The 26,942-nt window shown below is 33.4% G+C and overlaps 1 protein-coding gene across 10 annotated transcripts in view; it reads right to left on the reverse strand.

Moving 5' to 3' along the window:
• The window catches only part of HERC4 (HECT and RLD domain containing E3 ubiquitin protein ligase 4), a 233,937-nt gene that overhangs the window by 78,478 nt on the left and 128,517 nt on the right, over positions 1 to 26,942 (reverse strand). For all 10 annotated transcript variants that reach the window (XR_007471390.1, XR_004477446.2, XR_004477447.2 and 7 more), the window contains 4 exons: positions 19,793 to 19,869; positions 16,476 to 16,697; positions 15,281 to 15,372; positions 6,575 to 6,705 (listed from right to left, as the gene is read on the reverse strand). Coding sequence is in view for 7 of the 10 variants with exons in the window: in XM_049697176.1 (XP_049553133.1) it covers positions 6,575 to 6,705; positions 15,281 to 15,372; positions 16,476 to 16,697; positions 19,793 to 19,869 (522 nt within the window). In the remaining 3 variants the exon portion in view is untranslated. The remainder of the gene's footprint in view (positions 1 to 6,574; positions 6,706 to 15,280; positions 15,373 to 16,475; positions 16,698 to 19,792; positions 19,870 to 26,942) is intronic.

Genomic DNA, 26,942 nt, shown 5'->3' on the forward strand with positions numbered 1-26,942 from the left:
ACGCAATGAGAAGCCCGCGCACCGCAAGGAAGACCCAACACAGCCAAAAATAAATAAATTTTAAAAAAAAATTATTAATCCAAAGAAAGGCAAAAAAGAAAAGAAAGAAAACGAAAATAAACTGGTAGCACAAACAGTACAAAATATGATGGCAGGTTTAAACCCAAATATATTAGTAATAATTAAAAAAAAATAAAACTTGCCAAATCTGTCCATTTAAAAGACAAAGATTGTTAGGATGGATTTTTTAAAAAAATCTAACTTAATGCTATTTACATGAGATTCATCTAAAACATACAGAAAGACAAAGTAAAAGAATAGAAAATAAATAGATAAAAAAATATATATATATCAATATAAAAGCAGGTGGAGCTCTATTCACATCAGATAAAACAGATTTTAAGGAAACAAAAATGATATTAGAGATCTAGAGGATCACCACCACAAAGACAAAAGGTTCAATTCATCAAGAATGGATAAAATTTAAATTTTATACACTTAAGAACACAGCCTCAAAAGCAAAAACTGACAGACATACAAGGAGAAATCAAGAATAATCAAACAGGGATAGACACACAGATTGAAGGAATAAGATAGAGAAGACAGAAATAGATTCACATACACATGGAACTTAATTTATGGCAACAGTAGCACTAAAAAGCAGGAGGGCAAAGGAGTTTTCAAAGATGGAGCTATGAGAGGATGATTCTGAGAAGATGGTGGAGCAGGAAGCACCAGGAATCTGTCTCCTAACTTAGACAACAACTGCTGTGACAGAATCTGTCTGATGTAACTATTTTAAAACTCTGGCGTCTATTAAAGGCTGCAATTTCCAAGGGAAGGCTTGGGTGGTAAACTGCAATTAATTTTGATTAATTTCAGCACTTAGCACAGTAGTAGCTACCTACCCCCCCCTTCACCCTCAGCCCTGTGACAGGCAATAATCCACATGCTCCAAGAGTATCTCAGACATAGCTTGTGGGAGCCAGGGTAGGCAATAAGGTCCTTATATTTGAGATTGGTCCTCTGATCACCGATTGCTGCTTCTGATCACAGAGGTACAGATACAAACGTGGGTAAGTCTTTTCTGCACCCCTTCTGCCCACTGTTACAAGCCTATTCACCTCCAGCTGAAGAGACTTCTAGAGGATTTAAAGGGCTGGTGTTTTCTTCCCTTTTATTTTGTTCTATTTTCTCCCCTTTCTTTTTTCTTCTGCCCCTTTTAGAAGTCAGTCATTTAAGATCTAGGATATTCAAATGTAACTGCATATACACAGGAATTTAAAAGGTGCATGCCCCGGAAAAGGTGCAGTCTCAGAAATGACCTGAGAAGACCTTATGTTTACACCTCAGGCTGATCCTTGGCACAGAGACAACCTATAAAAATCAAAAAATAAAAACAAAACAAAAAACAGCAAACCCTAGAGAAGGGAAAGAATATTATTTCTAGAGTTACCACATTATTAGGTGCAAATGTACAGTTTTCAAAAAGAAAAAAAATCACAGAGAATACAAAGAAATTGGAAAGTAAGGCGCATTCAAAGGAAAAAATGATATAGCTCCTTTGGAAGGCAGTTTTATGGTTTTTTACAAAACTAAACATACTGTTACAATATGATTCGGCAATTGTGCTCTTCATTATTCATCCAAAGGAGTTAAAAACCCGTGTCTACACAAAAACCTGACACAGATATTTTTAATAGCTTTATTCATAACTGCCAAACCTTGAAAGCAACCAAGATGTCCTTCAGTAGGTGAATGGATAAACAAACTGGTATATCTAGACACTGGAATATTAGTTAGCATTAAAAAGAAATCAGCAATCAAGCCATGAAAAAACATGGAGGAACCATAAATGCATATTACTAAGTGAAAGAAGACAATCTGAGAAGGCTACATACTATGTGACTCCAACTATATTTCATTCCGGAAAAGGCAAAACTATGAGAGTAAAAATCAGTGACTGCCAGGAGTTAGGGAAGTGGGGGGGGATAAATAAGGGGAGCATACAGGAGTTTTAGGGCATTGAAATTACCCTGTATGATACTATAATGGTGGATGCACATCATTATACATTTGTCCAAACCCACAGAATGAACCCTAACATACACTATGTACACCTGTAATGACCTGTCAATGTAGTGATGAAATGACCTGTCAATGTGGTGATGAAAGAAATTTTCACTTATTGAGGTATGGGGAAGTCATTCTGGCTTATACATAAGTTAATGTGATTTTAATCCTAACTAAAACAGCCTGTTTGTGGCCTATCAAATTACAGTATATCTGCTGTAATTATTAAAGAGAAGGGCACAATGACCAGAAGTAAAGAATATCCATGTTAAAAATAAAGATTAAATCCCTCCCTTCCTGGGATGCCAATGCTGGCACTCCTTAGATGGTAAGACTCTCTTCCCAGGTGCCAAGGCCATATGGACTTGCTGTGTACATGCTGATCTGTTTTTTGGGAAACCCTGAAGGAATGTATCCCTGACTTGTTTGATGTTCTTTCTTCTGACAAGATATAAAACTGTGCTGAAAACCATGCTTCTCTGGAGGAGTAGTTCCTCAGAGTTATATGAGAAGCTGTCTTCCAGGCTATTGTCCTCAGTTTGGCTCAAATAAAACTGCTTTCTTTTCCTATTACAGATTGTTTATTGATTATTTTTGTCAACAGCAGGTTCATCAACTGAAACAAATATACCATTTAATTTTCTGGTGAACCTAAAAATGCTGTAAAAAATAAAGTCTACTTTAAAAAAATAAAACAGGGTTTTTCCCTGAGAACAACCAGATGATGAACCTTAACAGACAAAAACTAAAATAATTTTCTTAAAGATGCTCAAATAACAAAAGGAAGACATGGAAATAGTCAAGAAAACAATATATGAAGAAAATGGAAATATCAATAAAAAAATAGAAAACCTAAAAACACACCAAAAGGAAGTTCTGGAGATGAAAAATACATTAACTAAAATAAAAAACTCACTGGAGGGATTCAAAGGCAGATTTGAGCAGAAAGAAAAAAGAATACAGGAACTTGAACATAAAACAATTGAAATTATTAAGTCTCAGGAAAAGAAAGAAAAAAGACTAAACAAAAGTAAAGAGAACCTAAGGGACCTAAAGGACATCATCAAGTGGACGAACATAGGCACTGTGGGAAGTTCCAGAAGGTAAAAACATCATTTGAAGAAATAATAACCAAAAAATACCCAAACTTGGACATAAACATCAAGAAACTCCAAGTAGGATGAACTGAAAGAGACCCATACTGAGACACATTACAATCACACTGTCGAAAGACAAAGAAACCTGAATGAAGCAAGAGAGAAGTGACTTGTCACATACAAGGGATCCTCAATAGGATTATCAGTAGACTTCTCAGCAGAAACTTTGCAGGTCAGAAGGCAGTGGGCTTATACATTCAAACTGCTGAAAGAAAAAACCTGTCAACAAAGAATCTGATATCTGACAAAACTGTCCTTCAAAAGTGAGAAAGAAATTAAGACATTTACAGATAAAAGCTCAGGGAGTTTATCACCAGACCTGCCCTTTAAGAAATACTAAAGGAATCCTACAGGTTGAAATGAAAGGACACTAGACAGTAACTTGAAGCTGTATGAAAAAATAAAGATCTCAGTAAAGGTAAATATATGGGTGATTATAAAAGCTAGTATTATTGTAATTTTGTCTTTTTCCTCCAAATTTTGTTTTCTACAGAATTTAAGAGACTAATGCATAAAATTATTAATTTATGTTTTCTGACACACAATGTATACAAAAGTTATCTTGTGACACCAATAACTGAAATGGGGTGGAGACAGAGCTATATAGGAACAAAGTTTTGTATATTATTGAAATTGACCTAGTGTAAATTTGAGTTAGAGTGTTAATAACTTTAGGATATTAAATGTAATCCCCATGGTAACCACAAAAGATAGCTATAGAATATACAGAAAAGGAAATGAGAGGAAACTAAAACATTTCACTGCAAAAAATAAACTAAACACAGAAGAAGGCAATAACGTAGAAAATCAGGGACAAAAAAAAGTGTGAGGAATAGAGAAAGCAAATAGATAAAAGATATACAATGAAAACTGCAAAATATTACTGAAAGAAAGTAAATAAATGGAAAGACATCCCACATTCATGGCTTGAAAGACTTAAAATTGTTAAGACATCAATACTTCTGAAAGTGATCTACCAACTCAATGCAATCCCTATCAAATCATGGAAATGCAAATTAAAATCATGATTAACTACCACTATATATCCAAGAGATTAGAAAAAATTTAGAAGTCTAACAATACCAAATGGTGAAAAGGACACAGGAATTCTCATACAATAGTGATGGGAAGGTAAACTGGTATAACCATTCTGGTAAATAGGGTGACATTAACCTGCAAAACTCAAATTCAGTATACTCTCCGGCCCAGAAATTCCATTCTAGGTATATACTTTAGAAATATTAAAGTTTATGTATATTACATAATATTTATTTACATACATAAATTACATATATTACATAATATTTATTTATATACATAAATAATATTATTATGTATAATAAATGTTCAAAGCAACATTATTTGTAATTGTCAAAAACTGGAAATACCCAAGTGCCCATGACTGAGAAAATAATTATATATGCATATAATTGAGTAAAACACAGCAATAAGACCTAACGATGGAGAACCATAGCTATACACATATGGATAATCATACAGCATGATGTTAAAAAAAAAAAAAAAAGTCACCAAAGTCTACCTACAGTGTAATTCCGTGTACTTGAATTAATACTGGAAAACTTAACTATATTGTATAAAGATACATACTAGCTGGAAAACTAAGCTAAGTGATCAAAACTGAGTTAGTCAGGCAAAGGATATTTTGCCTCTGGGGAATCCACCAAAATTTAATCCATCAAAGGTGAAGCTCAGTTACAAAGCTCTGATTCCTATCTACTCCCAACAACTGGGAATCAGGAGATCAGTAGTCCAATTCAACTTTCACCACTAACTAATCTTAAGTAATTAATTGGTCAATTTCTTCATTCTTTAAAGAAAAAAAAGGTGGAAAAGAAAAAAAGACGATCTATAGTTTCCCTTCAAGTGTGATGTTACATACAATAAATTATATTTACTTAATGTTATACACAGTATTACATTTACCTTATTAATATCTTGCCTCAGATAAATTTGTTTCAAATAGAGAAAGGTAAAATAATCAGTATAAAAGAACTTTCTCCTCTTACTATGATTCCTTAGCAGCAAATCAGGCAGGTAGAAGATAATGTTTTTTGTTTTAGATTACTAGATTCCTGAACAATTCATTTTAAAAATCTCCACTTTCAGTTGGAACTACTATATTACAGTAATTTGCAAAAATGACTAACACAAAGGGAAAGAGGAGAGGCACCACTATATCTTATCGAGGCATTCCAGAAAACATGAAGTTCCTCCTTTGGCCACAACACATGCAAATCTACAAGAAACTACGTGATACTGTAAACATCAAGGAAATGACACTGTTCAAAAAGGAATGCCCCACAAATGTTACCAAGGTAAAACTGGAAGAGTCTACAATGTTACCCTGCATGCTATTGGCACTGTTGTAAACAAACAAGTTAAGGGCAAGATTCTTCTTGCCAAGAGAATTAATGTACATATGAAGCATATTCAGCACCCTGATAGCTTCCTGAAACATATGAAGAAAAATGATCAGGAAAAAAAAAATGTATCCCAATGTTCATTGCAGCATTATTCACAATAGCCAGGACATGGAAGGAACCTAAATGTCCACTGACAGATAAATGGATAAAGAAGATGTGGTACATATATACAGTGGAATATTACTCAGCCATAAAAAGGAACAAAACTGGGTCATTTGTAGAGACATGGATGGCCCTAAAGTCTGTCATACAGAGTGAAGTCAGAAAAACAAATTCGTATGTTAACGCATATATGTGGAATCTAGAAAAATGGTACAGATTATCCTATTTGCAGGGTAGGAATAGACACAGATGTAGAGAATGGGAGGGTGGACACAGTGGGGGAAAGGGAGTGTGGAATGAATTAGGAGATTAGGATTCACATATATACACTACCATGTACAAAACAGATAGCTAGTGGGAACCTGCTGTATAGCACAGGGAGCTCAGCTCAGTGTGTGATGACCTAGATGGGTGGGATGGGGGGTGGGGTGGGAGGGAGGTCCAAGAGGGAAGGGATATATGTATACATATAGCTGATTCACTTTGTTGTACAGCAGAAACTAACAACATGGTAAAACAATTATACTCCAATTTAAAAAAAAAAAAGAAAGAAAGAAAAAAAAAAGGAAGCCAAACAGAAAGGCACTCAGGTTCAAATGAAGTGCCAGCCTGTTCCACCAGAGAAGCACACTTTGTGAGAACCAATGGAAAGGGGCCTAAGCTGCTAGAAGCCATTCCCTATTAATTCATGGCATAATAGATTTAAAAAAAAAAAAAAAGACCCCTGGACTGTTAAAAAAAAAAAAATCCTAAATAATTGGGCTATAGATCAAAATACTCTTTTCTAAAACTGCTTACCTTCCACAAGCAATCTGAGTGACAATGCTTCCCATAAGTTCAAACACTTTCCTTGGGTTTATTTCATGACTGGTAGAGTTATGACCCAACTGACCATACCCTCCAGCTCCGAAAGTAAACACTCCACCTTCCTAAAAAAAAAACAACAAAAAAAAACCCTTTGTCATTAGAAAGCCTGATAAAAGAAAATAATCTTCAGGAAAATAAGTTAATCTTTAATATGGAGTCAAATTTTCTCTTCTATTGTCTTCACAATTTAACAGATGATAAGATAGTCAAGATACCTTGACTTTTCAAGGTAAAATGTCTTAAATCTAAGAGTTCCAGGCTGATATGGCTTATTATTTTCACATACTTCAAAAGTATTTAACTATGTTCTCATCATTATAAAGTCATCATTAAAGAGATACTAATGAGTATTTTTTGCATTGCCTTTTACTATCATTATAGTCTTGTTGAATCACAAGTATACACCTATAAAATTTCACAAAACCTAAAAATGGTATCATTTTCAGTTTCCAAAGTAGCTCTGCAAAAAAAGAGTATACGTAACCAGAGAGTGTACTAATATAGCTATTCTTAGCATAAATGGTCTTAGCATAAAATATAAATGGTCTTTAAAATATTTATCATAAAAATGCATAACAGGATTAAAGGTTATGTTTTTAAAAAGTAATTCATGATGACATTTTAAAACAAGCACAGTTAGTACTTTTCAATTCAACTGCTTTTCTTCATAGTTGCAGCTATGTATACAAATTTATGCTACTCAATGATGAAAGCAGGATATAAGTATTTATACAGATTGCTATGTAAGGAAATTGATTTTTCTGTTTAAAATTTTTTTATCATGGGAAATTTAAACAAATGCACAAAAGACATATATACATATATATATTTATCTATATATGAATGATCACATAACATCACTCAGTTTCAAATGGCAAAACTCAGATAATCCTGTTTCATTGATGCCCCTCCCACTTCCCTTTTATGGAGGTACTTTAAAGCAAAAAAAGTACTGGAATACTTTAAAGTACACTGTGGTCAACAAATCATTTCACATATAAATGCATATGTATCTTCAATAGCATATACCTCTAACGGATAAAAATATATGACACAATACTATTATCACATAAGAAGTATTAATTTCCTTTTTTTGGACAGAAATAGCAAGTGTTAATTTTTATTTCTTATGTTTTTTCCAGTTTTATTGATATCATTGACTTGACATAAAATTGTATATATTTAAAGGGCACAACATGACTTGACATACATATACTCTGTGAAATTATTACCAGTCAAGTTAATTAACACATCCAAACCTCATATAATCCTTCTTGTGTGTGTGTGAGAAAGCTTCAGATCTGCTCTTAGCAGATTTCAAGCATAGAATACTGTATCGTTAATTACAGTCACCATGCTGTACATTAGATCCTCAGAATTTAATAATCTTGTAACAGAAAGTTTGTACCCTTTGAACACATATCCCCATTTCCCTCACCCCCTACGCCCTGGCAACCACCATTCTACTCTTTTGTTTCTATGAATTTGACTTTCTATCCCCATCCCACTTTTTTTTTTTTTTTTTTTTTAACAATGCCACATATAAGTGATACCATTTAGTGTTTGTCTTTGCCTGGCTTATTTCACTTACCATAATGCCCTTGAGGTTCATATATGTTGTTACAAATGAAAGGATTTCCCCTTTTTATGGCTGAATAATATTCCAGTGTGTGTGTGTGTGTGCGCGCGCGCGCACGCACATATGCACACAAACATGTACACATCACATTTCCTTTATCCACTCATTTGGCAAGGGACACTTAGGTTGTTTAAGTATCTTGGCTATTGTGAATAATGCTTCAAAAAACATGAGAACGTATTTACCTCTCTGAGACCCTGTTTTCATTTCCTTCAGAAATACATCCAAAAGTGGAACTGCTGGGTCCTACAGTAGTTCTATTTTTAAGTTTTTGAGGAAGCTTCATATTGTTTTCCCTAATGGCCGCACCAATTTATATTCCCACCAGCAGTATACAGGGCTCCCCTTTCCTCCATATACTTGTCCTTTTTTAAAAAAATTATAGCAATCCTAACAGATGTGAGGTGATATCTCATTGTGGTCTTGATCTGTATTCTCCTGATGATTGTGATATTGACATTGAGCACCCTTTTCATGTAACTTTTGGTCATTTGTATATCTACTCTGGAAAAATGTCTATTCTGGCCCTTTGCCCATTTTAAAATTAGATTGTTTTTCAGCCATGAGTTAAGTGAGTTCCTTATATAGTTTAAGTATTAACCCCTAATCAGATATATGATTTACAAATATTTTCTCTCATTCCACAGGATGACTTTTAATTTTGTTGACTGTTTTCTTTGCTGTGCAGAAGCTTTTAGTTTACTTTTGCTTTTGTTACCCCTGTGCTTTTGGTGTCACATCCAAAAAATGCCTACCAAGACTAATGTCAAGGAACTTTCCAAAGTTTTCTCCTAGAAGTTTTACAGTTTCAGGTCTTACATTTAAGTCTTTACTCCATTTGAGCTACATTTTGTGAGTGGTGTGAATTAGAAGTCCAGTTTTTGCATATGGATATCCATATTTCCCAGCATCATTTATTGAAGAGGCTATCCTTTTCCACTGCGTGCTCTTGGCACCGTATCAATGATTAATTGCATTTATTTCTTGGCGATCTATTCTGTTTGGCTGGTATATGTGTCTGCTTTTATGCCAGTATCATACTGCTTTGATTACTACAGCTTTGTAATATAGTTTAAAATCAGAAACTGTTATGCCTTCACTTCATTGTTCTTTCTCAAGACTGCTTTGGCTATTCTGCGTCTTTTGTGGTTCTATATGAATTTTAAGATTGTTCTATTTCTGTGAAAAATGCCATTGGAATCTGGATAGGGATTGCATTGAATCTGTAGCTCACTTTGAGCAGTATGGATATTTTAACAATATTACTTCTTCCAATCCAAGAACATGAGATATCTTTCCAGTTATTTCTGTCTTCTTCAGTTTCTTCCATTGATGTCTCATATAGTTTTCAGTGTACAGGTCTTTCATCTGCTTGGCTCACCTTTATTACTAAGCATTATGGGGTTTTTTATTGTTTGTTTGGTTTTTTTTTGCGGGCTTTCTCTAGTTGAGGCGAGCGGGGGCTACTCTTCATTGCGGTGCGTGGGCTTCTCACTGCAGTGGTTTCTATTGTTGCGGAGCACGGGCTCTAGGTGTGTGGGCTTCAGTAGTTGCGTTATGTAGGCTCAGTAGTTGTGGCTCATGGGCTCTAGTGCACAGGCTCAGTAGTTGTGGCGCACAGGCTTATTTGCTCCGCAGCACATGGCATCTTCCCAGACCAGGGCTCGAACCTGTGTCCCCTGCATTGGCAGGTGGATTCTCAACCACTGAGCCACCAGGGAAGCACCCCCGCAACTGATTTTTATATGTTAATTTGTATCCTACAACTTCACTGTATTTATTGGTTCTAACAGATTTTTTGAGGAGTCTTTAGGGTTTTCTATATAAAATATCAAGACATCTGCAAAGAGACAATTTTAGTTTTTCCTTTCTAATTTGGATGCCTTTAATTTCTTTCTCTTGACTAACTGCTGTGGCTAGGACTCCCAGTATTATCTTGAATAGCAGTGGTGAGAGTGGGCATCCTGTCTTGTTCCTGATCTTAAAGGAAAAGCTTTCAAATTTTCACCATTAAGTATTATGTTAGTGGTGGGTTTGTCATAGATGGGCTTTATTATGTTGAGGCATGTTCCCTCCATATTCACTTTGACAGTTTTTATCATAAAAAGATGCTCAATTTTGTCAAATGCTTTTCTTGTATCTACTAAGATGATAATATGATTTGTATCCTTCATTCTGTTAATGTGGTGTATAACACTGATTCGTAAATGCTGAACCATCCTTGCATCCCAGGGATAAATCCCACTTGATCACTGGCTATATAATCATTTAAATGTACTATTGAACTTAGTTTGCTAGTATTGAGTAGTTCTGCATCTACATTCATCAAGGATGTTGGCCTGTAATTTACTCTCCCTGCAGTGTCTTTCTATTATGTCTTTGGTATCAGATGGTGCCGGCCTTATAAAATAAGTTTGGAAGTGTTCCCTCCTCTTCTGTTTTTCAGAGGAGTTTGAGATTGACTGGTGTTAATTATTTTTTAAATAGTAGAATTCACCATCCAGTGAATGAGCTTCTCTTTGTTGGGAGATTTTTGAAGACATCCAGTCCTGCGCTTTTCTTTGTTGGGAGACTTTTGACTACTGATTCAATCTCCTTACTCATCAGAGGCATATTCAGATTTTGTTTCTTTATGATTCAGTTTTGGCAGTTAGTATGCTTCTGGAATGTATCCATTTCATCTAGGTTATGTGATAAATTTGTTGGTATATAATTATTGATAGTACTCTCTTATGAACCTTTGTATTTCTGCATTATCAGTTGTAATGTCTCCTCCCGGTCTGATTTTATTTGAGTCTTTTCTTCTTAGTCTAGCTAAAGATTTCTCCATTAAAAAAAATCTTTTCAGAAAAACAGCTCTTAGGTGTGTTATTCTTCTCTGATGTTTTTCTAATCTCTATTTCATTTATTTCTGCTCTGATCTTTGTAATTCCCTTCCTTCTGCTAACTTTGGACTTAGTATGTTGTTTTTCCTAGTTCCTTGAAGTATAAAATTAAGCTGTTTATTTGCAATCTTTTTTCTTAATGTAGGTGTTTATTGCTATAAGCTTCCCTATTAGAGCTGCTTTTGTTGCTTCCCATAAGTTTTGTCGTGTTCCCATTTTCATTTCTCAAGATATTTAAAAATTTCCCTTTTATTTCTTCTATGACCCAATGATTATTCACAAGTGTACTTTTTTTTTTTTTTGCGGTACGTGGGCCTCTCCCGTTGCGGAGCACAGGCTCTGGACGCGCAGGCTCAGCGGCCATGGCTCACAGGCCCAGCCGCTCCGCAGCATGTGGGATCTTCCCGGACCGGGGCAGGAACCCGTGTCCCCTGCATCGGCAGGCGGACTCTCAACCACTGCGCCACCAGGGAAGCCCAGAAGTGTACTTTTTAATTTCCACATATTCGTGAATTTTCTGGCTTTCCTCCTGTTAATGATTCCTAGTTTCATACTACTATGGTTGGAAAACATACACGATATTATTTCAATCGTCTTATATTTGTTAAGACGTGTTTTTGACCTAGCATGATCTCTCCTGCAGAATGTTCCACTGTTTGCTTGAGAAGAATGTATCTCCTGCTATTCTTGGATACAATGTTCTGTATATGTTTGTTAGGTCCATTTGATATAAACTGTACTTCAAGTCAAATATTCCTTACTGATTTTCTGTCAGGATGATCCAGTCTCTGTTGAAAGTGGGGTACTTAAGTCCCCTACTGTTATTGTGTTGCTGTCTATTTCTGCCTTCAGATCTGTTAATACTTGTTAATATTCACTGTGCTGGGAACATATATAGGTACAATTGTTATATGTTCTTGAGGAATGGACCCCTTTAATATTTCTTTAATATTATTTAATATAGAGGTCATATTTAAACTTTCTTGATTAGTATTTTATTACACCATGTCAGAAAGCATATGTCTGATAGGTAAAGTTAAAAATAAGTAAGTGGGACAGTGTGTTTCAGCCTAATCTATACCCATTAAGCTTAACGATGATCTTTGCCTAGATCCATTATTTCATTAGGGAATACAAAATGGAGATTTTTCTAATCTTATTATTTCTTCTAAATTTATTAGTCGAAATTCTTCTATAGAGAAGTTAACTCATCAACTATTGAGCTATTATAAAATACAATCTGCAATTAAGAGGTAGAAGAAATGCTTCTTTCTCATTTACAGATTTTTAGAAAAATAAGCTGTTGCCCTAGCAACCTCCGAAGATAAGCAATGAAGTTTGCTTTGTGTTGATTTGGGTAAGAAGATGATCATTATGAAGTCACAGATTTTTATATATTTGGTATCTTTCCATTTATTGCAGACATTATTTATTTTTGTTAACCACTGAAAACTCCTTCAAGTTGTCCTTGTGACATGATCTTAGTAGTCTTTGTTTTTGTGACACAAAATACTCAAGGCTATTTTCATACTTTTTTTTTGGTCCCAGGTATAAGATCAGGCTCTTCTCTAAGAAGCCCTGGTTCTTTTTAGTATAGAGTCTACAACAATCAAAGGATGTTCATTGCTTCCAGATTACAAATGTTTAGTTATTTCTAGAAACTTTTGGTGGTCATAGGAAAAAAAAAAAAAAAAAAACACAACAACAAACCACACACCAAAAAACCAAACAAAAACCAAACTAAACAAACTTATTTTAGAAGGAGAAAAATAAGAATTCACACTGATACTTGTGATTCAAAGCAAAGATTACAGGGTTTTGATTGCTACCATTTTATATCTCTTTTCTCTTAAGCTGAAAATCATAGTTTCTAATGAGAGTAATACAAATACTTAATTGCTTTATCCTATTCTACATACAATATACTGAAAATAAATGCTGCCAATTTTACTACTAACAATAAGACTACAGAATGCAGTTTAAGACCTCTTTGTGAATTTGGTTTATCTTTAGGCTATTTCCCATCAGTGATGCACAACAAAATACTATACTTTAAAATGCCCTAAAAGAATTCTTCTTTCTGTATTTGTGCCACTTGTAATTTTGAAGAATTCTTTTAACATATAAGCTTTTTAATTATGTGTAACAGTTTCTAGGTTCCAAAGTCAAACCTATAAGGCAAGGCTCATTTGGTCTACCTATTAATCCTTTTCAAATATAAATAACATGTACCTTCTTCTTTTTCCTTAACAATAATATATCCTGACAATCGTTCCACAACATAATATAGAGATCTTCCTCATTCTGTTTTACAGGGCATGGTACCACGCAGTGGAGTTACCATAGTTTACTGAATTAGACTGCTACTGATGGGAATCTGGATTTCTTCTCTTCTTTTGTTATTAAAATACTGCCACCATAAATGGCCTTGTGTATACATAACTTAGTATCTTTGGAACAGATTCTTAAAATTACTAAGGGATTGATAAGTCAAAAGGTATATGCATATGTGATTTGCATAAAGAATTTGTAAAAGAACTTGAAAAAAATTGACATCATTATGGTAGTGTCCTCATATCCATTAACATGCATGTCTTTCCATTTATTCTGATTTTAAAAATCTGTTTTAAAAGTTTTCCTAATGTTTGTTTTGCACAAGGAAACTGCTTTGTAAAGCAATACTAATCTATTTGCAAGAAGCTCTTCCAGAAAAGCAAAAGACATTGATATAGAACTATATTCTAACTTTAAACAAGGAACAATAAAATATTTTACTTTTGAAATATTTAAAACTATCTGATTTTGTTAAAAATAATATATACCAAGAATTCCAGTGAACAAGTATCACCAGCTACTGTTTTGAGAGAGAAATACAGAAAATTAATAGAATTAGCATTTTTTAAAAACTCAATAAAGAGAAATCTTTAGAAATCTTGGGAAAATAAGATAAGTGGTTATCTGAAAGGCTGAATTTGAAAAGCATTAACATGTGAATCTTTCTACCACAAAGTTAGTCCTATGGAAAGATATTATACAAAGTATTTTTTACTATTATCTTCAATACAGCCTTATTTCTCCTAAATACGAATGATAGAAGAGAATGACTAAAATGTATAACTTGCCGACAGTGATTACATCTGCAATTTGAATGACAAAAAAAAATCAATGAAATATGGTAGTAAGATCAGTAGGGATAGTAAATCTTCCTTACTCAAAAGCAAGTAATATAAAATTTAAAAAAATTAACTTTTGTAACTGGTCATTATAATATTTTTTAAAGTACCTTTAGTACACTATATTTGATAAGGACTGAGAATAATTCTTCTAAAATTCCCAATGTGGGAGTACGTGTGTAGAAATTTTATAAATCTGATTAGAAGTTAATTTTTTCTTGCCAATTTTATCTACTATGCAGGATATAAAGATAAAGAAGCAAAAACATTAATTTCTAATTTAGCCAATGATAAGTTGCCAGTTCCTTTATGTTAACATGACTATAATAAATAATACTGCTGGTAAAGGTTAGTTTAATGTTTTTATTTTCATTTTACTTCTAATTGCTAGAGAACTATACAGTATTGATACTGAACTGGCACATACCCAACAAAGTGAGAGGTCAGAGTTAAAGCCATTAACAAGATTGTGCTGAAAGCCCATTATAACTGCTTGAATAATACCTGGCCTTTGGATAATAGAGGGATTCAGTCTCTATTACTTGTTATAAGGCACATGGGAGCTACATTAAAATTAGTCAGAGTTATGCAATATAAATGGGATTGATACACAAAGCACAGCAAGCCTGACAAACTAAAAAGGAATTATTTCATTCACAGTATTATTAAAGCAGTATTTCACATGAAGTTGAAAAATTCAACAATATATATTATCATCACACAAACAGTAGATCACAATTCACATTTCATAACATGAAACAGTTGAAATTTAACGTAAAGTTTTTGAGAACAGATAATAACCTAAGTTCCTTTTTTAAGATAAATTATTTTTTAGACATCAATAACACTCAAGTTTCAAAGTAAATACCATGAAAATATTCACTAATTATGAAATAACTACCATAACTATTAATAAAAAAGTTTTATAGGAGTACAATACCTTGGTTAGTGCAGCAGTGTGATCTTCTCCACAACAAATATAAACTATTTTCTGAGTTCTTAGTGACTTTAGTAAATTAGGAACATACCTATCTGAAAATTCCAACAAGAGACATTAACGAACAGTATTTTTAAAATTAAAAGCTTCTAAAATGTGTTTCCTCTACAGCTTCCTGAACTGTGGAAGACGGTGATAACAACTTTAACAATTCAATGATTTTGTGGTACAAGCCTACTAAGTTGGGCTCCCACGCCTTTCTAGTCATGCTACTGTGATAAAGGAGAGCTCTAAAAAGAGTAACTTAAGTACTAAACTGCCTAAACGCCAATCTGCATAGGACTCCGCAATCAAGGAATTTCAAAGCTATCTGACTGCTTCTAGTACATGCACATCATTCTTTATATTCACCTCATGATAATTAAGCTCATAGGATCCTACTTTAAAAAGCCTGAAAATTATACTTTCTGCTATTTTATAGTAGAAAAGAGATATAATGTCCTAATCTGACATATTTTTCTCATGCAAAACAAAATATTTTAAAATTCTTTCTGAGAGTATTATTTATCATTACCAGTTGTTACTAGATCAACAACTCACTTTTGTCTAAGTCATTATAATTATGTTGAACTTTATTAAATTAGTTTTTATATTTCAAATACTGGCATTCAACCTAATGTAGCTATGAAAAATCAGTTTCCAAGATCCCAACTTGTTTTAAGCAGTTATAATTTTTTAAAATTCAAAAAGTTTATTTTCAAGACTCTAGCATCACTGTTAACAGTGATTAATTAAATGACTCAGATTTAAATATTTCCTTGAAATACTCAAATAGATGAACACTTCATGTTACTTTTCAGGATAATTTTATAATTTTTTTCCACTGATGGTGGCTGATAATATGATTACCAATTTGAAGTAATGTTTTTCTCAACTTTCTTTTAGTGAACATCCAACATTGAAGATTTTTGTCCAGATATACTTTCTATATTTTATTCTAGAATAAAATAATATTTTTGGCCTTCCCACAATCTCCTAAAAATATTATTATCAAATGGAATTTTAAAATTAACCTCTCATCCCCACCTCAACACCAGGGAAGATTTGGGTACACTTCTCTCTGACACTAAGAATCACTGATATATCTCAAAACATCATCTCTTTTTAAAAATATATTTATAAAATAATGCAAACCTACCATTTTCATCATTAAGACCTAGTTGACCAAATTTGTTGCGTCCCCATCCAAAGATAGCTCCAGAAAGGGTGAGTACAAAACTATGGGCTCCTCCTGCTGCAACTTGCATGAAAGGGATTCCAAGTAAAGACTTAATCAGTTGTGGTGAAGCTTGCTTTTTACAGTCAATGCCTAAACCCAACTGGCCATATTTATTCTGTCCCCAACAGAAGACTTCACTTGCTGTAAAACAAGAATCATAAATTACTATTTTTCTCACACAAAAAAAATTTCACTTGAAAATCATCAGTTATTTTGGAATATTCTTCCTCTTTGATGAAAATACATATTCCTCCTTATTAAATTTATTTCTTATATGGAAACAATACTACCTTGAATACTCCATGTTAATACAGTTTTAGTTTGACTTTACTGATGAATGGGTAAGTCACATAACTGGGGATAATCCCATTTCCTGATGTTCCTCAAGAAAGGACCATCTCTTTTTAGTATTCCTCAGGTCTCACTTTTATTCTATGACTTCTCCCAGGAGGTACTCATTCAAGCTCAAGGTTTCAGTTATCAATTATATGCTATCACATTCAAAATTTATCACTAGCCCAGATCTCTCCTCTGAGCAATAAACTCATGTATCCAATTGTTTACCTGACAGCTATACTTCGATATTTGAAAGGTATTTCCAGTTCAACATGCCCTAAACTCAATTCATGACCCCCATCCTACCTCCCATACCTGGACCTCTTCCTAGTGTTCCTCATTCTCAGTAGATAACACCTTAACTGATACAGCAGCACAAACCATAAACACGGGAGTCATCCTTAATACTCCTCTCCTCTCTTACCTTATATACAGATTTTTATCAATCTATCATCAAGTTATATACAGTTTTCTTTCTAAAGAAAAATATGGTGAATAGATCCACTCCTCACCATTTCACCTGGTTCTTTTAATAGTTCTCGTCACATTTGCTCACCCACTGCTACATTTTTTGCAACTTTAAACATCTTTTTACTTATTTTTATTAAATAAATGGCACTAAACTAATAATTGACACACTAATATCTGAGTTTTAAAAATTCATACTATAAAATAGTACACACTTATTAAAAGTAAGTCTCCCTTCAAAACTAGATCCCTGGTTCCTCCCCCAAGAAACAAGCACTCTTACTAACTGCTGATACGTACTTCCAGAAATACTCTATGGACACACCAGGAGACATTTGTATATATACAAAGAGATATAAAAATGTAGATCTGATATATGACAGACACCATTAATAATGGTCTGGATAAGTTTCAAATTAACTGTTCTATAAATTTATGTCTGTGTGTTTATTCCATAATAAATCTCAAATGAGTTGACTCTTTAAAAAAATGTAGATTTGAAATGCTGCTCACCTGAAAAAAACAGAAATCAGTGCTTTCTCACTGCTCTTGAGATAAACACTTTTAACAAGGCTTATAATTCTGTAAAATGTACCTATGTTTCTGAGCTCATTTCATACCAGCCTCTTCCCTCACTTACTATACTCTAGCCATACTCACCTTCCTTTATATTCTCCAATGACCATTTCTCACACACTTGCTGTCTCACACACTCTGCCTAAACCTTTCCCTCACCCTTGTCTAGTTTACTTCTATTGTCTCCCAGCAGAAAGCCTTCCTTGATCTGCCAGATTAAGTTCAGTCCCCTTGTTATATGATCTAAATATCCCAAACTTTTTTATTTATACTCTTTTTTCATAGTATGTAAACTATATTGTTATTTGTGTGACTGTACCATAAGGGCTGGTAGTGTACTGCTTACCACTGTTTACTGTACACCCTAATGTGCCTAGTTTGTACTGAGCGATCAAAAAAAAAAATTTTTTTTTCCATTAGATGCGTAAGATACTACTAAAACATGAAGCTGAATAAGGGAAAAGAATACCTGTAAGATACGTCAAGATAGAAAAACTGTCCTCATTGGTAAAACGTTTGGGTTTAAATTTATCTTGGATTTACCTACCAAAGTATCAAAAGAGGAGTTGGCAAAGTAACAACAAAGAATACAGGGATGCCAGTCTCCACCCCCTACTTTATTCCTTTGATGGAATAAATCCAAATTCCTTAATATGGCATGTAAGGCCCTTTGTAACAGATTTGTTTTTACTTTACTCTCAACTGAAGTATGAAAATGTCTCCCATGCTCTCAAAATACCCACGTAAAACTATATTCCGATACTCAAATACACAAAATATTTCCCAGATTCTATGCCTTTACTAGTACTATTACCTTAGCCAATCCTCAACATTTTCCCTAGCTGCTTCACAACCTCTCCAATTCTGAAGAAATTGTAATCATCTTTCAAGACTTGCATCAAATACCAATCCCTTCTTTATTATTACCAATTCTATTGATTGACACTAATTAAACTTTTTTCCTTATGCCCATCATATTTTACTTTTCCTTTGACCAAAAGTAGTATATATTTTTTCTGCCTCAATTATATTATTTGTATATCTGCCTCTTCTACTAGATGGTACGATCCCTAAAACCTTCTCTTAACTTATCCGTATTTCCCTATAGTTCTAGTCTACTGTTTCATTCATAGTAGGCCTTACTAGGCATTTAATAAATTAAAAATAATAATAATGAAGCCACTGGAACTTATTTTTTTAAATAATAAAAAACAAATATATGGCAGGTTCTTTACTAACCCATGTTACAATCCTTAGCTGGCATAGGAAGAAGTCAAATAAAGGTTACAGGATGCTTAGACTTCTCTGTTTCTATTCATAAAAAGTTTACCTGTAAGCATAAATGAACTTGGGCAAGTTATAAACTTCCCCAGCTATGAAGGAATAATGTTCGGCAGGCTAAAGAAACAATTAGACACAAAAAATCAATTTCATGTCTATATGCTGGTAATAAACGATTTGAAAATGACATCAGAGTAACAAAAAATATCAAATATCTAGGGAAAAATCTAATAAAACGTATATAAGACCTCTCCACAGAAAATGACAAAATACTCTTGAGAAAAATTAAAAAGAGATTAAAATAAATGGAGGGATATAGCATGCTCAAGAATTGAAAGACTCAATATTATAAAGGTTTTCCTCAAACTGATTTAGAGGTAATGCAATCCCAATCAAAATTCCAACACTTTAAATATCTGTGAAAACTGACTAGCTAATTCTAAAATGTATATAGATATGAAAAGGATCAAGAAGAACCAAGACAATCTTTAATAAGAACGAAGTTGGAGGAATTTCAACTCAAAGTATCAAGTAATAAAACTGAAAAGGGGAAAGAAAATAAAAGCAATGCTTACCTTTAGAAAGTGCAAGTGAATGGTAGTAGCCACAAGCAACCTGTACTATCTGGATATCCGACAAACTTTTAATATTTCTAGAAAGTAAGAAGAGAGATCAGGATCAGTTAATTCCATTTAATAAATGGATCTTGAATGCTATTTATTTATGCGATTTATTGACCACCTACTATGTGCAAGTAGTCTCCTTACCAGCAGTTCCTTACTAGCATGACCTAGCAGTTCATGATATTTTTTCTCATACAGGCCCAATTTACCAAAAATTTATGCTAAAATCAGTAAACAAAATCTAAATATGAAAAAATTAAGAGATATGATGAGAAAACACTTTGAAAGGACAATATTTAAGCACAGTAAACTATGCTCACAGCTCAGTGCTTTCTATTTTTTTAATTAATTTATTTATTTATCGATTTATTTTTATTCTTGGCTGCACTGGGTCTTCGTTGCTACATGTGGGCTTTCTCTAGTTGCGGCAAGCAGCGGCCATTCTTCATTGCAGTGTGCGGGCTTCTCATTGTGGTGGCTTCTATTGTTGCGGAGCATGGGCTTTAGGCACGCAGACTTCAGTAGTTGTGGCACGTGGGCTCAGTACTTATGGCTCATGGGCTCTAGAGCGCAGGCTCAGTAGTTGTAGTGCATGGGCTTAGTAAGGCACGCAGACTTCAGTAGTTGTGGCACGTGGGCTCAGTACTTATGGCTCATGGGCTCTAGAGCGCAGGCTCAGTAGTTGTAGTGCATGGGCTTAGTTGTTCTGCGGCATGTGGGATCTTCCCAGATCAGGGCTCAAATCCATGTCCCCTGCGTTGGCAGGTGGATTCTTAACCACTGTGCCACCAGGGAAGCCCCTCAGTGCTTTTATGATGCAGATATTACCATCAAAATGTGAAAAATCTTTAGCTTAAAGTATGAAACTTGGCAATATATTTGTAAAACAAATGTACATGATCCAATTTGTTGAAAACTGGTGTTTGGCCTAGTTTATTATATGTTCTCCTCTGTCAGGTTCCTTAAGAACCAACAAGGATTCCTATCATGTGGTGCTACCAATTCACAAACCATGAAACCTATTCCTTTTGGACTATCCTTTTGCTTTGCATCTAAATCAGTGATATTAAATTTAATTATTTACTAGAGAAATTTAATCAATTCATATGTATTATGATCAGTGATGTTTTCAGTCATATTTCTGCCATCTCATATTTCTTACTTATATTTTTTATAGTTTCTTTTTTCCCCCGATTTCTGATTTTTCCTTAACTGCAACATAATTCTAAAGGATTTAAAACATTACAAAAATCAAGAAACTATGTGCATCAACCATCCCAGGTTTTCTTTATGTAGCTCCCCTTCACTTGCTCATTCTGTTTTTCCTGAGTGTTTTTAAGAAAAAAGGGGGTGTGGAAATATATTATGTTTCTTATTTCCCTTTACCTGATACTGCCACCTGACCTAATTCTGCCATATGAGAGTCCAGAGCAAGTTCTGACCAGAGTGTCAATACCCATGATTTTCGGGAGGCAGCTTCAGCAAACCAAATTTTGAGTGGGAAAAAAGAGAGTTACTCTAATTCCATATTGTTGTATTAAAAATAATTTTATTTAGTGGATTTATGTCCTACAAAGCTTGAGAGTTGTACTGCTACATTTAGCAGAATCCAACAAGTTAACAGGGTCCAATGTACCTTCAGATTTTCAAATATAGCAAAAGGTCATTTTTTTTTTTTTTGCAGTTAGCAAAATCAAACACTGGCAATGCAAAAACAGGAATAAAAAATACACGGATACATACAACTGTGCTGAAGTTACTAAACTGTTACTGCTTATGCATATTAGGCATATCATACACTGACTAGTGAACTGTACTAAATATTTTTAAAAACCAATTGCTCCAAATATCAAGTCCAATTTGCATGACTAAGTAAAATCTTTTAAAATTCTACATTCTCATAGCACCCTATGTTTTTTTCCTTCACAGCATTTATCTCTACTAATTACTGGTGTACTTATTCATTTAATTATTACTATTAGTATACTCTGCTAAACAATAAGCTCTGTGAGGATGGACTATTATTATCTTATACCCATGAAATCCCTAGATCTACCATAGTGCCTGGCAAAAAATATGGGGAAAAAAGAAGTATGTGAAGTATCCACTGTTAGAGGATAAGTAAATCTGCAACTTCTTTGAGGCTTTAGTATTAAACTATTCATAAAATTTGCTTCCAAAAGACTTCTAAATTTACACAGCAATTTACAGAAAGTGATTCTCATTACCAAAATATTATCATACGGCTTAGAATATAACATAAACGCTAATTTCTTTAGCCATGTCTGCTACAGAGACAAGTTAAGATATTCTTCTGTGGCATTACAGTTTTAAAGGAAGAAAACCCTCTCTTTTTATCTCTATGGAGATTGAATACACTGAAGATTGTGGGGGGGTGGGGAAGAGGAGAGGATATGCTTTCTTGTTTTGTTTTGTTTTAAGCTTTCAGGAATTTTAAAAAGAAACAAAAATACTTGTGAATAGTAAAACAACTTTACAACATTCCATTTTTCCTAAAGAGACAAATTAGAAAATTCTTAATGCAACAAAATTTTATAGAATTCATCAAAAATAATCCCCAATGAGTAAAAAAGATAATGTAAATGTTTTCTGGTTTTCAATTTTTAAAAGGATTTAAATGCAGTTAACAGGAAAGTAAAATAAGCCAGAATAAATTTTGTAAATAAAATATATATATACACACATACATGAAGATTCCTAATTAATCAGAACTATGAAAAGAAAATCAGAATTCAGATGTCTAGGGGAAACATTTTATAACTGCTTATAAATTTAAAATAACTCCCTAAAGTTTAGAGTTTTTGTCAAACATTTTTAAATGGCTATGACATTTAAAATTATTCCTTGTAAAGAAAAGAATAATTTTGCCCTCCTGTTTTGCCTCCTGACCACACTTGCTGCTCCTCATGTGGTCTATATGATGTGATGTGGCCTATTCTGTCAGGAAATAGGCTTGAACAGTGTTAGCAACATAATGGGCTCAATCAAAACTTGCAATGATCTGGATGACTTTTCTGCAAATTACTGCCATGACTTTTTGGATGTAGAAATGGCCTGGTGTATTCACCATTTGCCTTTGAATGTGTGGAATCAAGTGATTTCAGCTCCTTGGAAGAAGCTGTTTTACAGAAACCAGACCCCAACCAGACAGAGAATGATGACCATGAGCACGTAGCCCCCAGACTGGCTGGAGCCTGAAGACTGATAACGTGATCAATCTCTGTGACCTCACCTGGTTACCTCACCACACACCAATCAGAACATTGCATGAAATGATCACATTCCCCATGACCCTCATCCTCACTTTGTCTTTAAAAACCCATCCCTAAAAACCATTAGGAAGTTTGGGTCTTTTGAGCATTAGCTGCCCATTCTCCTTGCTTGTCACCTTGCAATAAATGCTACACTTTCCTTCACCAGAAAAAAAAAAAAAAAGAAAAGAATAATTTCTTTACTGAATTTTGAAACGTTTGAAATTTGTAAGAAAACAGTTAATAAACTTGGAAATAAGATTTATACACCTCTCCCTTAGGAAGTCTTGAAGTCAAAACATATACTGTTGAATATGTGTACTGTTGTGTTGTTACATTTTTCAACCTTAATGTACAGTGGCAATATAGGCAAAAACCAGGCATTTCCAATTGTATGTTAAGGTAAAATTCTTTAACAACTGTTAACAAGGACTAGTGAAAAGTTTATATTATATATAATCAAGAAGTTGAAGAACTAAAGCATTAAATATTTTGCCAATTCCAAACTCATCAAGGTGTATACATTAAGTACAGCTTTTTGTATGCCAATCATACCTCAATAAAGTGGTTTCAAAAATATATTTTGCCAGTAAAACATAATCAACAATTTTCTATTTTTCAATTACACCACAACTTTCTTACTGATATGAGAAAAGTCTTAGCACCAACTCTTTGATTTTGAAAAATTTAGGCTAACAACTGATCTAGTCTCTACCATTAAAAACTCTTCTAATTTTTTTAAATTTTCTTTTTAATCTGAAATGTTCTGTACTTTCAGATGCTAATATTAGGCAGAAATTGTAATAAACTTCTTTTTTGGGGGGCGGGGGGGTGAGCAGTGCCACATAGCTTGCAGGATCTTAGTTCCCCGACCAGGATCAAACCCGGGCCATGGTAGTGAAAGCACCAACTCCTAACCACTGGACCGTCAGGGAATTCCCTGTAATTTACTTTTAAAAGTTCAATCAAGAAAATAAATTTTATTTTTGACCAAGGCGACAATTCAAACATGTTTAATTAGTTCCTGTAGCCCAGAAATTGCTGTTCTCACAAGAATCATCATATTATACCATCCTGTCATAACTTTTTCTTACAAAGTCCAAAAAAGCAGAACTTTAAAAAATAAACTACAACCTCATTGCCAACAATTGTTTTTCTATTTACATTAAAAGACAGTAAAATCAGATTAACTTTTTTTAAAATAAAGGTGTAACATATATCCTACATATAAAAAGAAATGACTAGCCAGAAATGCAGGTCCACAGAGACCACTGATATTGAATAATTTGTCTTTCCCCAAGAAATAATGATTTCAAAACAAAACAAAATCAGAAGTAGGAAAAGATTACCAAAGAGTTTCAAATATAATCTATTTATTATTAATTTTACATTCATCTTTAAAATTAAAGTGTTGCTTAATTTACATACTCTCATCTATTAACATAAAAATGGGTTTTGTTCTCAAGAAAATACAGCCTAATGTGAATATTCACTTTTCTGATCATTCTTATGAAAATTATAAACACTAATTTTTAAAAACCTATTCACATATGTCTGAGTTTCCTCCTATATTCTACACATTTTATTCAAAGTGTATGTGAAAGTTACAAAGCTGGCTGACATCTCTAAGCACCTAGAAAAGCCTTGCATCTAAAAAATGATTTGGTGCTGAGATTTAAAAAGAAAAAAAAAAAATCAATGGTGGTCTTTCATAAAAATATATTTCTACTGAAATACTAAATTGCCCTTTAAGACATGAAAGTATCAGTAAAAATTATATTTATACGTCACAACAAATCAGATTAGTCCATGAAAAACTGAAAAGACTGAACAGGAAAGATGCCTTAATACACAGCTGAAAATTAATATAGATGTTCAGCAAATACACAAACAGAGAAGTTTAAACCAAAGGACTCAAGATCTTACAGGTCCCTATCCAGGTTCATAAAGAGTAAAGTCACAGATACAGAATTATTGGGCAACCTTCAAATAAATCGTTATATAATAAACTCTTCTCCTTATAATTACCTTTCTCTCCATTTACTAATCATCTATGGATTACTGACTGAAATCTCTTATATCAGAACTGAACAGCAAAAAAAAAAAAAAAAGTAAGTATGAGAATTAAGTGGAGTAAAAATAAGAGAAACTAGACAGCCTTGCTGTGAATCACGGTTTTGAAAATACTGACTTAGAAAATCTAACATGTCTCTCTTCAATCCTAAAAACACAAAGTTCTTAAAAACCTTAAATAAAAAATCCCATTCTACAACAATTACTTGTGGAAGGAAATAAAATCAGTAGACAATATGACAAATGTGAGATCACTCTGTTCCTATGAATGCTTTGTATTTTGTAGCCAACAGCCATCTGGCTGCAAATTAACATTTTCTGAAAGAAATCAAAACTGAAATGACTAAAAAAATTCAATTTATTTAGCTTAAAGAAAAAAATTTCTCTCCCAACAGCACCATCATTAAAAGGCACTAAAAGCATAATGGGAAGTGTGTTATTTAATTGCTACTGCAGAAGAAACAAAGGGGAAGAAATTTGTTTGGGGAGTTTTGTGGAATTTGGTTACAAGTTCGATAAACAAAACATGTTAATGTGTGTATCCAGAAGTCTCAACAGACAGTTCATTACTAGAACAAACATAAAATGTCAAACTAAAGATGAAAAAAACTTTTACTATGCTAAAACAAAGCAAATACTTCAAATGTATACTTTAAGATTTTAAATAGACATACATATATATATGAAGGAAGGTTATGGGCTTTTATTTAAAAAACTCACTTCTAACGATAAGAGCTCCTGTTCTGTTTTTTTGTTTTTTGTTTTGTGTTTTTTTGCACTGCACAGCTTGTGGGATCTTAGTTACCCGACCAGGGAGTGAACCCAAGCCCGCAGCAGTGAAAGCGTGGAGTCTTAACCACTGGACCACCAGGGAATTCCCTCCTCTTCTGAAATATATTAGTTCCTGTGTTCCATTTTCTTATCCTAGTAGTTACATCTACCTCTTAAACCAAAACAAACATTATCAATGTTAAATTAAAAACAAAATATCTATATGTGTATATTACAAAAATGCTACCTGAAATATATCTAAAATTAGTGTAATACCTTAGTTCCCTGGAGAGTTCTCTTTTGTCCCTATAACTATTACTAGGGGGAAAAAAGAAAACAAAAAACAAGAGTTTAAGGAGGCAAGAATTTGTATAATTTTAAACACTAAGCATGAGTTAGTGTATTAATTATATGTCTAAAAGAACTGGATACTCTTCTTTAAATCTTTATGTTCATGCTGACAGTTTTTAATATTACAGCAATGGTTATGTCCTATATAAACCTGTAAGGCTACAACATTGATGAAGCATTGCTTATTTTTAAATTTTGAAATAATTCTATGATGAATTAGTGGTTAGCATAAATTAAGTTGTGGTCACTGCTATGTAAAAACGTAGAAAGTGACTTATTCTTTCTACACTTTAAGCATGTGGGACTTCTATATTCAATAAAAACAATAAAGACTAAAAAAGAGAAAGAAACATGCAAACAACCAATATATAATAAATATTTCAATGGCTGAGGTACTCAAGATAGTATAATTAATGGTTTAAATTAGTCTTAACCCACTTAAAATTTTTAGTGAGAGAAAATTTATAATAAAGTATGCATTCCCTACCCCTTTTCTTTACAAACATAAATAATTTGGGGAAATACGGAGTATATAAAAAACAGCACTCAATCCAAATTAAAGGCAAGAATCTACCTAGTAAATGCCTTAAGAACTCAAAGGGTAGAAGTAATTCGGTGTCAAGTCTTAAATGCCC

Source organism: Orcinus orca, chromosome 14 (assembly GCF_937001465.1).
Source record: "Orcinus orca chromosome 14, mOrcOrc1.1, whole genome shotgun sequence".
Lineage (NCBI taxonomy): Eukaryota > Metazoa > Chordata > Mammalia > Artiodactyla > Delphinidae > Orcinus > Orcinus orca.